This window comes from Peromyscus californicus, unplaced genomic scaffold (assembly GCF_007827085.1).
Source record: "Peromyscus californicus insignis strain IS unplaced genomic scaffold, ASM782708v3 Scaffold_7__1_contigs__length_154581171, whole genome shotgun sequence".
Taxonomy (NCBI): domain Eukaryota; kingdom Metazoa; phylum Chordata; class Mammalia; order Rodentia; family Cricetidae; genus Peromyscus; species Peromyscus californicus.
The window spans coordinates 53,219,871-53,236,608 of NW_026294595.1; the positions used below are offsets into that span (position 1 = coordinate 53,219,871).

The following is a 16,738-nucleotide window of genomic DNA, read 5'->3' on the forward strand; positions in this document are numbered from 1 at the left end:
ACTTTTAGAATTCTTTATTGTAGTTTTCCTGGTGCCCTGGGATTAGTATTCCAAACGGTGGAGTTTACTATGTGATGGGGAGGGTATTAGGTACCTGGCTTATTGATACAGCCACTGTCCTTGATTCTTAAATGTTTCCTTCAGGCCCAGTGCAGAATGACCACAGTAAGAACATAGAATAGTGCCTTGAGGAAGTATTAAAGTGGTGAAAAGAGGGCTCTTTAAATTATTTTGGGTACCTGAGGGTGCAATTTAGTGGGTTTCGGATATTGTCATGAGACTGGGAGACAGACGTGGATACTCATAACTCAGCCATGTGATCATGGCCTCTCTCAGGAAAACTTCTTTATCTGGAAAAGGTGGGACAGATCAGTTTTTAAGGATCAAATTTTGTAACATGTGGGAGCTTTACTCTCATTTGCAAATGTTAAACCTGTGATCCATATCAAGGTACTTGGCAGTCTTCTACACGGAGCATTATTAGGATCAAGCACTTAATAAAAGCTGTTTTGGCTCACAGTTTGGAGGCATCTTTCTGTGACTGATACCTGTTGTTTTGGGCCACTGGCGAGGCAGCACATCACACTAAGCAGCGTGTGGCCGAGCAAACTAGTCATTCTATGCCTGGGCTATAAGAAAGAGACCGGGGATGCACAGTTCCCTTTTAGGACATGCCCCTAATGACTCTAGACTTCCTACTAGCCCTCAGCTACTAAAGGCTTTGTCATCTTATAACACCTTGCCTGGGGAACCAAGCTTTTAACACAAGGGCTTTTGGGGAATGTTCCTGGTCCAAACTTTTGCAAAAAGAATTTCCTGATTGGGATAAAGAGAAAGGAAGTATTATTCATTAGCTTACTTTCGAAAGCTTGCAGATTCTTTAGGATAGTTTCTACTTTGAAATGGCAGGCCAAATATTCTGCAGCATTCAAATCTCCTTGTTTGTATAGTACTATAGTTTCTACCTTATTTCTTTGAGAAAGGGACTCTCACTAAACCTGGAGCTAGACTGGTGTGAAACTTCTGTGAAAACCCCAGCTGTCTTCCTTTTCCTGCTTCCCTCCTCCTCTTCCTCCCAGTGCTGGGGTTACAGGAGGGTGGCCCAGCTGGCTTTTTGTGTGGTCCCTGGGCTCTGAACTCAGGTCCACCCCCCCCCCCCCCCATGCATCAAGTGTTCTTACATACTGAGCATCTTTCCAGCCCTGAGCTGTGAAGTTTTTCTGTAAAGGTCCTAGAAGTCTATTCTAAACTGTCCTCTACATGATGTAGGAATGTTGTGGGAATAGGAGAAATATTAAGCCAGGTGAGGCCCACACCTTTAATCTCAACATAGGCAGATAGATCTTAGTGAGTTTGAAGCCAGCCTGGTCTACATAGCAAATTCCAGGACAGCAAGGGCTATGTAGAGACTCTGTTTCAAAATAGAAATAAGAATTAGACATTAATGTGACCCATTTATAGATCTTATCTTTGGGTTGATGCTTTTGAGATGTTTTGAGCAGTTTGTTTTTTTTATAGAGACTGTATTTTTATTGATAGCAAACCATGATTTTATTATTTCTGCCTTTTGAGATAGAGGCTCACTATGTAGCCTAGGCTAGCCTTGAACTTGTCATCCTTTTGCCTCTGCTTCCCTAGTTCTAGGAAACCATGATTTCAAAGAGAAAATTCTTGGTTTCTTTGTCTCAACTCTATGTGTAGAAGCTTTTGTACTTTTTGGTTACTTGTATCTGATTCATTGTACTATATTCCTGTTGCAATTGTTTGAAAAGCCTTTGGCCTCGGACAATAATTGCCATAAAAATTTACTTCTCAGTTTTTGTTTTCTTCTTCCTTGAGAATTATGGAGAATTTGAAGAGTACTTTCTAGTGAGAACATCTTTGTTAATTCTGAATTATTGATTTATTATAATTCAAAAAGAGGTGGGTTCTCTAGCTGGGTACAGTGGCAAGCTTATTTTGAATTAATATGGCATGTAGCCTTTTTGAATAGAAAACAGTTTTCATTTCAAACTGCATAGCTGAAACATTTGCCACTAATTTATTTCAGTAGCTAAGATCACACCATGCACCCTTGTAACACTAAAACCAACACCATACTTAAGTATGGCTCTGCACATGCCCAGACCAGTGTATTTCTGGTATAATGTGCATTACTGATTTTGATGAAAGTGGTTTTTGAAATTATGAAGATTCATAATTTGGAATGAAAAAAGAAATATTGAAAGCTGATATAATCATTAGTGGTTATCTCTAGGTCAAGATTGATATTTACATTGAGGCTGAAGAGTGTAGATGGTTTATAAACCTAGCACTGATTTTTCTATGTCTTTTTATAGTTTCAAAGTACCAATACTTGGGTTCTGTGGTTCTTCACTCTCTTCTCTAGTTTCTGTTTATTAATTTCGTCCCTGGTCTTTATTCTTTTCCTCATCTACTGTTTTCAGGCTCGGCCTGTTGTTTCTTCCCTGAGGAGTTAGTTCCTTAAATCTCAATATTCTGCAGTTTCGATGTCAACACAGACAGCTGCTGCTCCTGGAACCATCTTTGCTCTATGCCAGAGGTTTTGATAAAGTTTGGTTTTTTTGTTTTCATTTGACTCTAGGAATTTTAAAATTTCCTCCTTGATTTCTCTAGTTACCCACAAAATGCATTGTTCAATCTCCATGTGTTTGTATAGTGTCTATAGTTTCTCTTGCTATCACTATAAGCCAATAAGATATAAAAGATTGTTTTGTTTTTAATATGTTAAGACTTGATTTATGGCCTAAAATGTAGCACTTTTATTTTAAATCTGCTTTATTAACATTTCTGCTAGTAGTTGAACTACCTTATTATATATTGGTCTTATTCATTATAGCAGAAAATTAAAAATTCTGATGTTTTTCTAACACGTAAAAGTCAGCTTCCTGTTCTTAGTTTTAACTGCAGAGTTATTTAGGCCATCTTATGATTTATTTACTTACACTATTAGAGACCAGACCCAGGATTTTGAGCATGGCGGGCTCTATCCCATACTTTAAACTTAGTGTACAAAATGAAACATTTATCTTATAAGCACACTTCTTTTCATCTGTCTTTGAATCAATTAAATTTATTGATCTTAGCTCACTGTATAGCATCCTCTGCTTATTACAGTGATTTTTACATTTGGAATTGTTAATATGTAGGCATTTTAATATGTTCTCATTTTTATTTCAACTGATTGTTTAAGTGGTTGTGAAAATGAAAAGCCATTGATACACTGGTTTTTTTTTTTTTTTTTTTTTTTTTTGGTTTTTCGAGGCAGGGTTTCTCTGTGTAGCTTTGTGCCTTTCCTGGAACTCGCTTTGTAGACCAGGCTGGCCTCGAACTCACAGAGATCCGCCTGGCTCTGCCTCCCGAGTGCTGGGATTAAAGGCGTGCGCTACCACCGCCCGGCCCATTGTTTGGTTCTGAAATGCTTAGAAAATGGTTTTTTTTTTTTTTTTAAAGAGCTGAAATTATTTTCAGTTTGTGTGTGTGTGTGTGTGTGTGTGTGTGTGTGTGTGTGTGTGTGTGTGTGTGTATGAGAGAGAGAGAGAGAGAGAGAGAGAGAGAGAGAGAGAGAGAGAATATTAATACTAGTTTTAAGAGATAAATTCAACATGAAAAAACTGAAACAAGGGGGAATATGATTTTTTTTTCTAGTGACTTTTACTTTACTGCTGCAATGATGAGTACATGGATTTGGGTGTTTGGGGAAAAGTAGTAGAGTAAGAAAAAGGGCTGAGGTATTCAGAGGTTGGCATATGAAAGTCTGTATAAGTGAGTTGATCTTGGGGTTTGTCTTAGTGGTTTTACACATTTTCTTAGTATTAAAGTGTGGAAATGATGGTGATTGCTGATAGTATGATGTCATGTACATAGCAGAGAGATCTATATGTGTATGTGTATATATATATGTATATGAGAGAGAGAGAGAGAGTGCACAAGAGTGGTGTGTGTGGGTATGTGACATGCACATGGCATCCAAAGGTGTTGGGTTCTCCAGGTGGTTGTGAACCAGCACATATGGGTCCTGGTTGCTAAACTCAAATCCTCTGTAAGAGCAGTACATACTTTTAACTGCCGAGCTATCTCTAGCACCAGCATAGGTCCTGTATGTGTATATATATATGTGTATGTTTTTCTTCTCACTAGACAAGAAGTTTTGAAATGGAATGGATGGGGCTATAATGATTCCAAGTTCCTCTTCAATAAGAAGGGCCAGGTTGAGCTGACTGGGAAAAGGTAACCCTGCTTTTTAAGTTCATTTTATTCTTTCTTTTTCTCTTCCTATATTTTTTAAACATAAAAAAGGGAATGATAATATGATGTCCCCTCCTCTAAGCAAAAACTTACCAGCATTTTGCTATAATTCCTTTATATCTTATATTTTAAATTCTGATGGCATCATGATACCGATTCTTTTATATCTTAAAATAAGCCCTAATATAATTTTTCATAAATTTTAATTAATATCACACTTCTAAAGTAACAAAGCTTGTTATAATATCTAATTCCTTAGTCCATAGTCTCATTGCCCCTGTTGTCTTACAAATGATTTCTATAGATAGTTTTCTGAATCAGGATCCAAAGAGTTATCCATCCCATGCCACCCCTGGTCCTCCATGCTTTTGAGTTATTGGAAATGACTTTCTATTTAAGTCTAGTAATTTACATCTGGGTTTGGGTTATAATGAAAAGTAACACCTTTAAGGTTATTAGGACAGCATTAATTAAGAGCAAAGAGGATGTAGTGGTGCTGTTAGAGACTTTAGAACAATGAGTCTTAACCTTAATGCTGCAACCCTTTAATACAGTTCCTTATGTTGTGGTGACCCCCAACCATAAAATAATCTTGATTGCAACTTCATAACTGTAATTTGCTGCTGTTATGAATCATAATATAAATATGCTCTTGAAGGTGGGCATGGGGAAGGTGGGTACTTGGCATATTCATTTTAGGGGTAGGCAGTTCTCCCCTCTCCAAAGCTCACACAAGAATAAATCCCCAAATATGGAAATAGGATCTGGGTACTCTGGAATTAAATATGTAGTATACAAGCAGTTTTGTTAATGAAACTTAGGAACTGCTTCATCATTCCTAGAAGCAGAATATAAACTTCACGTTTAGATAAAGATACCTCTCTCTAGCATTCTTTATCTACTTTGTACCGTAGGTACCCTCTTAGTGGCTTGGCTTTACCAACTTTGAAAGACTGGATCCAAAACACCCTTGGAGTAAGTCTGGAGCATAAAACTACCTCTAAAGTAAGCAAACAATAGTTATAAATGTTCAGTTGTGCTTTTTATGCCTACTCAATTAGATATTATCATAACTTGTTACATTGTTTGGTACAGTTTGTTGTGAAGCCTGTTTACTGGTCTTGTTAAGATCAGTTTTCTAGTGTTGATAGAGGTCTAGATCCCAACCTCAGTATTTGCTAGATTTATCGGGCGGACTTGCTTCTTTCTGTGCCTCGGTGATTCTAAATTGAGGTGAGTGTAAAGACTGATCTACTTTGTACAGTGTGGCAGTGAATGCAAGCTAATTCGTTATATGAGAGCTGTTGGTTTTACAGAAGAGGCTGATTTTAAAATAATAGGCTGATATTAATCTAGGATAAATGTGTGTTATTTCAAGGTGAAAATATATTTTAATATTATTCCATATCATTTTTAGTGTTAGAACAGATAGAGAATACTTGAAGAATTACTAAAATGTGAAAATTTGAATAAGAATCAAGATTTTTAATTAGTTTTTGTAATTTCACTTTTCAGAACATGGTATTAAAAATTTTTAAACTGATCTTGTGTCAGTGCCCCACACCTGAAATCTCAACACTTGGGTGGTAAAGGCAGGAGGATTCTAAGTTTGAGATCAACCTGAGCTACATAATGGGTCCTGACTTAAGAAAAGAATAAAACTGGACCAAGCAGGAAATCTTCAAAAAAACAAAAACAAAAAACAAAACCATAAACTTTATGCATTTGAAACCAATGAAATATTTGGCATTTCTTCATATTGTCATTATTCTTACTGTTACTTTACTATACACAAAGCAGTCATCTCGTCTCTCCAATTGGATATTCTGGTCCATAAATATGTACTGTCTTTTTTTTTTTTTGGTTTTTCGAGACAGGGTTTCTCTGTGTAGCTTTGCGCCTTTCCTGGAACTCGCTTTGGAGACCAGGCTGGCCTCGAACTCACAGAGATCCGCCTGGCTCTGCCTCCCGAGTGCTGGGATTAAAGGCGTGCGCCACCACCGCCCGGCCAATACTGTCTTATGGACTGTATTCAGCAGTTAATTGCTTCTAAGAGCTGGAGCAAAGTAGTCAGGAGCTACTTTTGCAGAGAACCTAGCTTTAGTTCCCAGAACCCACATGATGGCGTACAACAGTTTGTAACTGCAGTTCTGTTTTTAATAGTTTAAGATGCCGGCCAGCTGTTTGTTGGAATACTCTTGGTTATTTCCTTTTAGTAACTATAGGATAACTTTTATGAAGGCAAGACCACCCCACCTCATCCCCAGTAACTCTAATTGCTGTTTCCATGGTATTTAGATCAGAGCCTGGCTTTTTTGAGTAAAAATACTTATCTGAATGAATACAGTACCTTAAGAGACTAAGAAAGTATAGAAATACCAGACTTTTTTGTTTACATTTTCTTAAATATTCTTTATCCCAAATACTATATTAACTTTCTTTATATTCAGTTTTATATGTTTGATATGCTCTTAGGTGCTTTTCACAAAAATTAGTTTACTTGATCTGCTTTCCATATAGTAGTTGTGCACATTTGGTTGTTAATCTTATTAATATGTGTGGAAACCAAGGCTCATGAAAGTTGAATGACATGCACTGTGTGGTTTTAACTTTACAGTTGAAGATTGAGTTTCAAGATACTAGCTGAAATTGAGTACCAAGTTTATAATTAAGTCATGCTTTTTATTCATGTATTTTATGTATATGAGTGCTCTGCCTTCATGCACACCAGAAGAAGGAATCTGATCCCATCACAGATGGTTGTGAGCCACCATGTGGCTGCTGGGAACTGAACTCAGGACCTCTGGAAAAGCAGTCAAGTGCTCTTAATTGCTGAGCCTTCTCTCCAGCCCCAAGTGATGCATTTTTTTTTTTTTTTTTTTGGTTTTTCGAGACAGGGTCTCTCTGTGTAGCTTTGCGCCTTTCCTGGAACTCACTTGGTAGCCCAGGCTGGCCTCGAACTCACAGAGATCCGCCTGGCTCTGCCTCCCGAGTGCTGGGATTAAAGGCGTGCGCCACCACCGCCCGGCAAGTGATGCATTTTTAAACTGCCCAATAATAATAGTTTTATTACTGAGTATAAGAGTTTCTGTGCAACATTTTAAAATGGCCATTAAAGAATAAGAGATGGAAAATTTTATCTACAGGTGAAAATTTTTGATGTAAAACACACCTAGTATCTTTAGTCTAAACCGAAGGTTTGAGGCTTCCTTGTCTTCTCTGTTGTTGATTGCAGTCTTCATTGTCAATTACAAAGGGAACCATAGAAACAAAGAGAAAGCATAGTCTCCCTGTTACACAGATAAGATGAGATGATTAACCAATGATTTGTCCTTTGCTGCTGTTACCAAGTTGGACTCTATTGATACTTTCCTATATATTTATCATATGTTGAATGTTAAAAAAATCTACGTCTTATAATCATTCTCCAACCAGAGGGGATCAAAATTCATTATTTAGAAATAAGTCAAAGAAACCAATTTTATTTTTTAGGCATCCTTAAATCCTAGTGAAGCACCTCCTTCTATTGTAAATGAAGATTTCCTTCAGGAACTTAAAGAAACTAGTATTTCCTACTCACAGGAAGCAGATGATCGAGTGTTCAGAGCTCACGGTAGGTTGCTTCGACTGGGGCTATTCACACTGGTGCTGCTCACACTGGCATTGCTCAAGCTGGTGCTGTTCACATGGACTTCTCATGTTGGTGATACTCACACAAGGGCTGCTCACATTTGTGCTGGTTACACTGGTGTTCCTCACGCTGGTGCTGCTCACATTTGTGCTGGTTACGCTGGTGTTCCTCACACTAGGGCTGCTCACATTTGTGCTGGTTACACTGGTGCTCCTCACACTAGGGCTGCTCACATTTGTGCTGGTTACACTGGTGTTCCTCACACTAGGGCTGCTCACATTTGTGCTGGTTACACTGGTGTTCCTCACACTAGGGCTGCTCACATTTGTGCTGGTTACACTGGTGTTCCTCACGCTGGTGCTGCTCACATTTGTGCTGGTTACACTGGTGTTCCTCACGCTGGTGCTGCTCACATTTGTGCTGGTTACACTGGTGTTCCTCACACTAGGGCTTCTCACATTTGTGCTGGTTACACTGGTGTTCCTCACACTAGGGCTGCTCACATTTGTGCTGGTTACACTGGTGTTCCTCACACTAGGGCTGCTCACATTTGTGCTGGTTACACTGGTGTTCCTCACACTAGGGCTGCTCACATTTGTGCTGGTTACACTGGTGTTCCTCACACTAGGGCTGCTCACATTTGTGCTGGTTACACTGGTGTTCCTCACACTAGGGCTGCTCACATTTGTGCTGGTTACACTGGTGTTCCTCACACTAGGGCTGCTCACATTTGTGCTGGTTACACTGGTGTTCCTCACGCTGGTGCTGCTCACATTTGTGCTGGTTACACTGGTGTTCCTCACGCTGGTGCTGCTCACATTTGTACTGGTTACACTGGTGTTCCTCACACTAGGGCTTCTCACATTTGTGCTGGTTACACTGGTGTTCCTCACACTAGGGCTGCTCACATTTGTGCTGGTTACACTGGTGTTCCTCACACTAGGGCTGCTCACATTTGTGCTGGTTACACTGGTGTTCCTCACACTAGGGCTGCTCACATTTGTGCTGGTTACACTGGTGCTCCTCACACTAGGGCTGCTCACATTTGTGCTGGTTACACTGGTGTTCCTCACGCTGGGGCTGCTCACGCTGGGACTGCTCACATTGGCTTCTGTCTTTGTGTAGAAGCTTCCTGTAAATTAAATTGTTTTGCATTTTTCTTTTTAAATCACAAAACAGGTCATTGTCTTCATGAGATATTTTTGCTCAGGGAAGGGATGTTGGAGCGGATTCCTGATATAGTTGTTTGGCCAAGTAAGTTGTTTTAACTCTTTATATCATTTTAGTATAGTTTGTTTCCAAATACGTTATCAGTTCTCTGAAGAATTTATTTAATTATGTGACTTTCTTAGTGATAATGAAACCTAATTTTCCTTTGAATGAGGACAAGTTTTGAGAGAAAGTTGCAGTGTGCAGCAATACATTGTGAGGCGTGGTGGCAATCTAAGGCTGTTCCAAGATGTGGAGATGGTCGTTTCCTGTTGTAGTTTGGAGTTCCACACATGTGCATACAGCATACACACCAATGGAATCTACTGGAGTTGTCTTTAAATCTGTTTCATCTGAATCTTAATTAGACTGTATGGAACGTTCCTGATTTGCGATCAGGCAAGGGCCCATCAGGCAGGGCTTTTTACCATTGTGAATGTCAAATAGTGTAGATGTCTTTTGTTTCCATGTACTTCTGTAACCCATGTTTCCACTGGTGTGTGCATATAAAACCCAAAAATTAACTTTGGAGGCTAGTGAGAAGGCTCAGCAGGTAATGGTGCTTGCCTTATAAACATGACAACCTCAGTTTAATCTCCTGAATTTGATCCCTGGAGCCTACATAAAGGTGGAAGAAGAAGGGTCCTCTAACCTCTACACATGTACTCCCCATCATACACACACACACACACACACACACACACCACCACCACCACCACCACCACCACCAACAACAACAACAACAACAACAACAACAACATTAATTTTTTTTTTTAAATTGGGGCTGGAGAGATACCTCAATGGTTAAAAACACTGACTGCTCTTCCAGAGGACCCAGACTCTATTCCCAGCATCCACATGGCAGCTTATACCATCTGTTAACTCCAGTTGCAGGAGATCCAACACCTTTTCTGCCTTCTGCGGGCACTGCATACACATGATATACAGACATACACACAGGCAAAACACTCATACACATGAAATAAAATTGAAAATTAAAAGAAAAATGTACCCTTACTTGAGCTAGATATCATGAATCCTTGTAATCTCAGCACTTGAGTAGCAGAGGCAAGAGGATCAGGAATTCCAATTCATCTTTGGCTATATTGTGAGCTTAAGGTCAGCCTGTCTCAAAAACGAAGTCCCAAAGCAAATTTTCCACTTACTAAGTATTTATGCATTATTTTCAGTTTGCTACATACTTCAGCTAGGTACTGAGGATAAAAAAAGTTGAGAAGAAAAATCCCTGTTTTAAAGTGCAGTGGGATATAGTGAAGGAAGAAAGTAAGTATGTAATATACTGTATAGTGCTAACTGTTACAGAGAACTATGAAAACAGATGCCATATAAAAGGGTGGGTGCTGAGACAAGGGAGTGCTGTTTCTGATAACACAGTCAAGGAAGGTTCTTAACTAAGTTACATCCATAGAAGACATATTGCCTTAAATTTTTTCCCCCACTTTTTTGAGACAGAGTTTCACTGTGTATCCCTGGCTGTCCTGGAACTCACTCTGTAGACCAGACTGGCCTCGAATTCAGAGATCTGCCTGCTTCTCTCTGCCTCCCAAGTGAATGCTGGGATTAAAGGCGTGCACCACTATGCCTGACTTTAATTTTTTTTCAACAGACACCTTCTGGTATTCTTTCATTATTCTTATTCCATTTCTCACTCTCTGTCTCTCTTTCTGTCCCCCTCCTTCTCCTCTCTGTATATGGTGTGGTGCAAAATTGTGAATGTCTGTGTATATACCTGTGCACATGTGTGCAGAAGCCAGGGCAGGACCATTGGGTATTGTTCTGTCTCTCTCTTACTGCCCTGAGAGAAGATTCCTCCCTGGACCGGAAACTCCCCATGTCTGCTAGGCTGGCTGGTTACTGAGCTCTCAGGATCCACCTACCTTTGCCTCCCACCTGCCCAGTGCCTGGCTTTTTATATCAGTACTGAAGAATTGGTCTTAGGTCTTTATGTTTGCAAAGCAAGTGCCATTCCTAACCCTCATATATTATCTTTTAAACTACTAATAGTAAACTGTATAAGCTTAATCTGAAAGTCTAAAAATAGATTTTGATTAAAAATTGAAGTGGCCCTACAGTTTCGTGGTAGAGTATGTGGTTAGCATTTTAAAGCCCTGGGTTTCCGACCCACAAAGAAACTATTATACAAAGTCTAAGTATTTCTAGCTTTATGCAAACTGAGATAGGTATTTGTAACATTTGTAAAACAAGACCTTTGCTTGTATGTGTCAGGTTGTCTGTTTTTCCTAACACCCTTCTTTCTCTTTCAGGATATTAGCAGTTAATATTATAATTTTTCCGTTTCTTTTCCTCAAACTTTGTCTTCCATGTGATCCAATGTCCTGTGACTGATCTTAAGAAATCCCTGCCATGTTGCTCCCTCCTTAAAACCTCACTCCTGCCCCAGGGCCAAGGACGCTGGAGTAGTACTATCTTACTTGGCATATAGTCATCCACAGTTAGGTTTTTGTTATTTAGATAGCGTTAGTTATATACAAAGGGAAGGAATTCATGTGCTGCTCTATTTTGGTAAGATTTTAGTATTTGTTTGCCAATAAAGGAACAATAGAGCTAAAATTAGTGGGTGAAAGTATGAGAAATACGCAGTTTACATAGTCTCAGTATATATAGTTACTGACTCCAACAGGAAATAAAGCATCCTTCCGCTAGGGTTAGCTGACAGTGCCTATCTAACCAGATGATCAAATTAGGATTACCAGAAATGAGGCACATCTTTGGTTATACTGTGCTGAGAAAGGCATAGCTTCATTCCTGTGAGATGCCCACCAACTGTTTAGTCTCTATTTAATCTTAGGGAAGCATGCAGACTCAGAGATTTCCTTAAAATAACTGCCTAGAGTTCCTCAGAAGTGCCATTGTCTTGAAAGTCAAAGACAGATAAGGCACTGTCTATTTAGAGAAGACTAACAGTTAGGTATCACAGCTGGGACAGTGTGTGATTCCAGCTTTGGCCCTGATCCGGAAAGGAATGTTGGTAGGGTTCGGAGGAAGGGCTCTAGTGGAGGAAGGGCTGTAGGTTGTTTTTTGTCAATGTTCATTGATTGACTTTGATAATTAGATCTTCTTCGTATGAGATGTTAATGTTTGAGAATATGACATGAAAGACATTTTTAACGTAATTTTTTTTTTTTTTTTTCGAGACAGGTTTTCTCTGTGTAGTTTTAGTGTCTGTCCTGAATCTCGCTCTGTAGACCAGGCTGGCCTCGAACTCACAGAGATCCACCTGGCTCTGCCTCTGAGTGCTGGGATTAAAGGCGTGTGCCACCACCGCCTGGCTTAATGCAATTTTTTAAAGTCTAAAATTGTTAAAAATATAGTTGAAAAGAACCTGTCATTTAATACAGCCATTTAACATAGTATGAGTAAATAAGGAAAAAGTTCACGTGCTCAAGAGCTTTATGGACCTTTAGTTTGTAAGATTATGCAGATTTAGGCCAGGCGGTGGTGGCGCACGCCTTTAATCCCAGTACTTGGGAGGCAGAGCCAGGCAGATCTCTGTGAGTTCAAGGCCAGCCTGGGCTACCAAGTGAGTTCCAGGAGAGGCGCAAAGCTACACAGAGAAACCCTGTCTCAAAAAAAAAAAGAATATGCAGACTTTATTTATGTGCCTATAGTTAATACATTTTCCCTTTTTCAACAGCGTGTCATGATGAAGTAGTTAAGATTGTGAATCTAGCATGCAAATACAACCTTTGTATCATACCAATTGGTGGTACGTATTGTGTTTTTCAATTTTAATATGTTTAAATTTGTTCTGTTTAAAATATTTATATATTTAATTATATTCCCTTGAAAACAAACATTGTGATTATATTGTAGTTATTGTAAAAAGTTGGCTCTTAGTGAGCTTTTGTGTTGTAAGTAGGTCTCCCTAAACTGCGTGAGCTGTTGTTTGCTTTTAATTCATAGTACAAGATGTGTTTTAATTCTAAATAAGAAAATGTTTAGTAATTGTTTTTAAACCTGTATGTCTGTGGGAATTATTTTATTTTTGTAAGGCATCAGCTTTGGAGCAACAGAATGCTTATGGAACACTGTAAGAATTAAAAGTTCACCAGTGCACCGATGGTCAGTGCCTTGGATTACAGAAAGTTAGCATTACTTTTTATCTTCAAGTAAATTGATCTTGGAGTTTTTGTTGTTATTGTTGACTGCATGATTTTAACAAATAAGCCAGAGGAAATTACCTTCACTCTCGCTGTATTGGCATTGGTGAATGGAAATCAGACCTCAGCAACCCTAGGAGTCCAGACTTCCCCCGCAGCTGATACTGTTCCTTTAGTTAGTGAACAAAGGTACCGCAGTGTTACTTACTATGACTTTTTCTTTTATTGCAAATGATGTTATAAGCAAGTGGTTGTTACCAACCTCAGGTGCTATATTTGCGACTGACAATCTTGCCTGGTGAAATTAAACTGATGTGTACAGATTACTTCTTCTGGAAATTGAATTCCAGAGGTTTCTTCTCCACACAGACTGTATGGAAATAGCAACTAAAATGGTATTTTATATGGGATGATACAGATGTAGTTAGAACTTAAAATGTTGTATTATTCTTTGTTAAGAAAGCATTTCTCCTTTGACAAATTATGTTAAGAGGGAAATAGGAGTACATTTTAAAAATAATTCTGCATATTATTTATCCTATTTACCATCACTTCTCACCAAAGAATATGAAAATTTGTTTTTAAATATCATGATCTGGGCATTTAGCTTTGTATTTTATTAAAGCTTTTTGTGTAAGACTGTTCTTTAACCGAAAGGCAATCATGTAATTATGGTAGTAAGCAGTTGGTTGTGCTTCTAGGATTGTGTTCAGGACTTGTCTTTTCTCTTTTAAGCTACCTCTCCTCGGTGATCATTAGCTTAGATCTTTGCTAATTATGTTTTTGGAGTTCTGCAAATTGCTAGGGCTTTCCATGAGAGTGTCATGTCCAGGGATGGAGCCCAAAAGCCCATTGCTTTCAGTTCCATAGTAGTCTGCATTTGGCATTCAGCATAAAGTAAAGGTGAGTTTGTTTTCAGTGTGTTAGCTTTTGCAAAGTAGAAATAGGAGTCAGTGCTCGCAGGCCCATTTGTGTCCTCTGGACTAGGGATTTCTTCCAGAAATGTAGCGGAAGCAAACTGCTTAAACATAGTTTTTGTTTCCTGTTTTGACAGGAGGAACAAGTGTGTCATACGGCTTGATGTGTCCTGCAGATGAGACAAGAACAATAATGTCTTTGGACACTTCCCAAATGGTATATGATATTCTGAGATATATTTGGGTTGTTTTCTGTTTAAAACATCATTTTCTTAATTCTGTATTTTAGCTTCATGATCAGGTAATCAGAAGCTAAGTTCCCTAGTTCTAAGGTACAGATCTTGATACTGCACTGCCAAATTAGCATTGTAAATGGATCATTTGAGAAGCAAGATTTTGAAGCTTAAGACAGTAGATAACTTGATGTCTATTATTGTAAGAAATAAGAAATTATTATTAGTTATGAGTAGTTTCAGTAATGCATACCTACTTGCCTCCCAGACTTAACCCAATGCTCGTGCGCATTTGCTAGTGAGGAGTGGAAGAGCTGGTTTTTCTAAGTCGGAAAAGCTTGCAGAGTTAAGGCTTTAATCTGGCTTGAATTTTACCTTCAGACATCAGTAGTCATAGCAACTTTGTGTGAACTTTTTAATTTGAATCTTCTTTAAACAGCAAGGTAAAGGCAACAATATGCCTATGCCTAGAGTGAATAGTTACTAAGGTTTTGTTTCATTTGCTCTCTTTGATTTTCTAGGACTTTTAAAAACAAATCTCGATATGCTCCTTTGTATCTGTTTTGTCTCTTTTTTAAAAAAGGCTATTTTTTCATGTAACTATTGTATTTTTTAATCACTCTTGTCAAGTCAAAATCAGTAGTCCACACCTACCTATTTTTAAAGGTATCTTTATGATAGTTGGTTAGTTCTAATGGGACTCTAGAAAAGGGCCTTGTTAACTTTGGTTGTCTCTCTTTTTCTCTGAAAGTGTGCTTTCCCTTTTCCCACTCTTACTGGCTTTGGAAGAAACTAGGCTGTTGATAGTATGGCATGACACACCTGAATTCATCTGCTGCTCTTCCTTGGTGTCACTTAACTTTTCTTCTCGGCCCTGGCTGTAGTCTAGTTAGATTTCTTCCTCCTTTCCTCTTGTCTCGCCTCCATAGAAAGCTTATTTTATAGAGAGATGGCAGTATGCTCTATAAAAATCATTTTATTTACTTAAAAACCAACACACAATTGTACATGCTTTGGGATTATTTTGGTACATGTTTACTGTGGGTAATGGTCAAATCAGCAATTAGCATATCTATGACTTTGTTACGCTTTTTAACGTCGTATAATATTGGGAGAGGCAGTGACTGAACTTGATAGTAACTGCCTCATGATTGCATTGTAGCACTCCTTATCAGTCTTTCTTTTTATTCTGGAGAGTAAGAAATGACAGCCTATTCTGGAATAGGCTTTAGAACGTTCTTGGATTTCTGGGTAGTTGCAAATGACCTTGAACTCCTGATCCTCCTGTGTACCTCTGGAAATACAGGTGTGCACCACCATCCTGGCTCAGTTCCTTTTTCGGAGCATGAGATGGAATAATGTGTTTTGTTTTCTGTATATGTTTCTTGTTTTTTCTTGGATTTTTTTTAAAGTGCAGAGATGCCGTGCATTATATTTAAGTATCTTAGCAGGTGTTTTTTCTCTCTCTCATTTTCTGATTTGTAGATATGATTGTTATGTTAGCAGCAGTGTAAATAGATGTTTCCTGTATACTGTTTTTATGTGGACTATCCTATTTATTTCTTTAGCAACCCTGTTAATATACACCACTACTGTCTACACTTTACAATTGAGGACTCCCTAAGACTAGACAGTTACTTGTCTAAGCTGAGCCATCACATTTAGTTTAATGTCTGCACAAAGATGGAGTGTGTTGTTTTTATTCCAGCACCTGCATCACGTACTGCTCCTGTTGCAACATCATGGCACAGAGTAAAGATAAGGGGGGCTTGCTTTCCTTACTTCCTGATTACTACCTTGTACTGAAGCTTTGAATTTGGAAGTTAGGTATTTCCTAATAAATGTTAATGGCTCAAAGGAATGACACCTCTCTTCCTTTGTAACAGAACCGGATTCTCTGGGTTGATGAGAACAATCTGACAGCTCATGTAGAGGCTGGGATAACAGGCCAAGAGTTGGAAAGACAGGTATGTTATCTCTTTAAACAGCTATATTCTCTGTCTGAAGGAAGTGCCTTTCACAATACATTGGCCACTCAGTAAATATGCTCAGTTTTTGTTGCAGGTTGAGCTAGAATTGAGAATAAAGTAGTGAAGGAGACACTATCCCTGCCCTCAGGGGACTTATGTTGGCATAGAAGATTGGAGAATAGACAATGAATGATTCAGGATAAGTAAGACTAAGTATGTGTTATCAAATGGGACTAGGTAGCAAGAGCTTGGACAATTATGTATCATTATAGGTTTGATACATTTAAAATGAGGCTTAAATAGAAGGCAACGAATGTGAACAAATTATGTATAAAATTGCAATAATGAAATTTATTACTTGGTATGA

The 16,738-nt window shown here is 38.6% G+C and overlaps 1 protein-coding gene across 1 annotated transcript in view; it reads left to right on the forward strand.

The window, feature by feature from the left end:
• Positions 1-16,738, forward strand: part of Agps (alkylglycerone phosphate synthase) — a 109,970-nt gene that overhangs the window by 20,193 nt on the left and 73,039 nt on the right. The window contains exons 2-8 of the mRNA XM_052722670.1: positions 4,162-4,251; positions 5,184-5,274; positions 7,762-7,882; positions 9,080-9,154; positions 12,786-12,857; positions 14,306-14,385; positions 16,288-16,368. Of these exons, the coding sequence (XP_052578630.1) occupies positions 4,162-4,251; positions 5,184-5,274; positions 7,762-7,882; positions 9,080-9,154; positions 12,786-12,857; positions 14,306-14,385; positions 16,288-16,368 (610 nt within the window). The remainder of the gene's footprint in view (positions 1-4,161; positions 4,252-5,183; positions 5,275-7,761; positions 7,883-9,079; positions 9,155-12,785; positions 12,858-14,305; positions 14,386-16,287; positions 16,369-16,738) is intronic.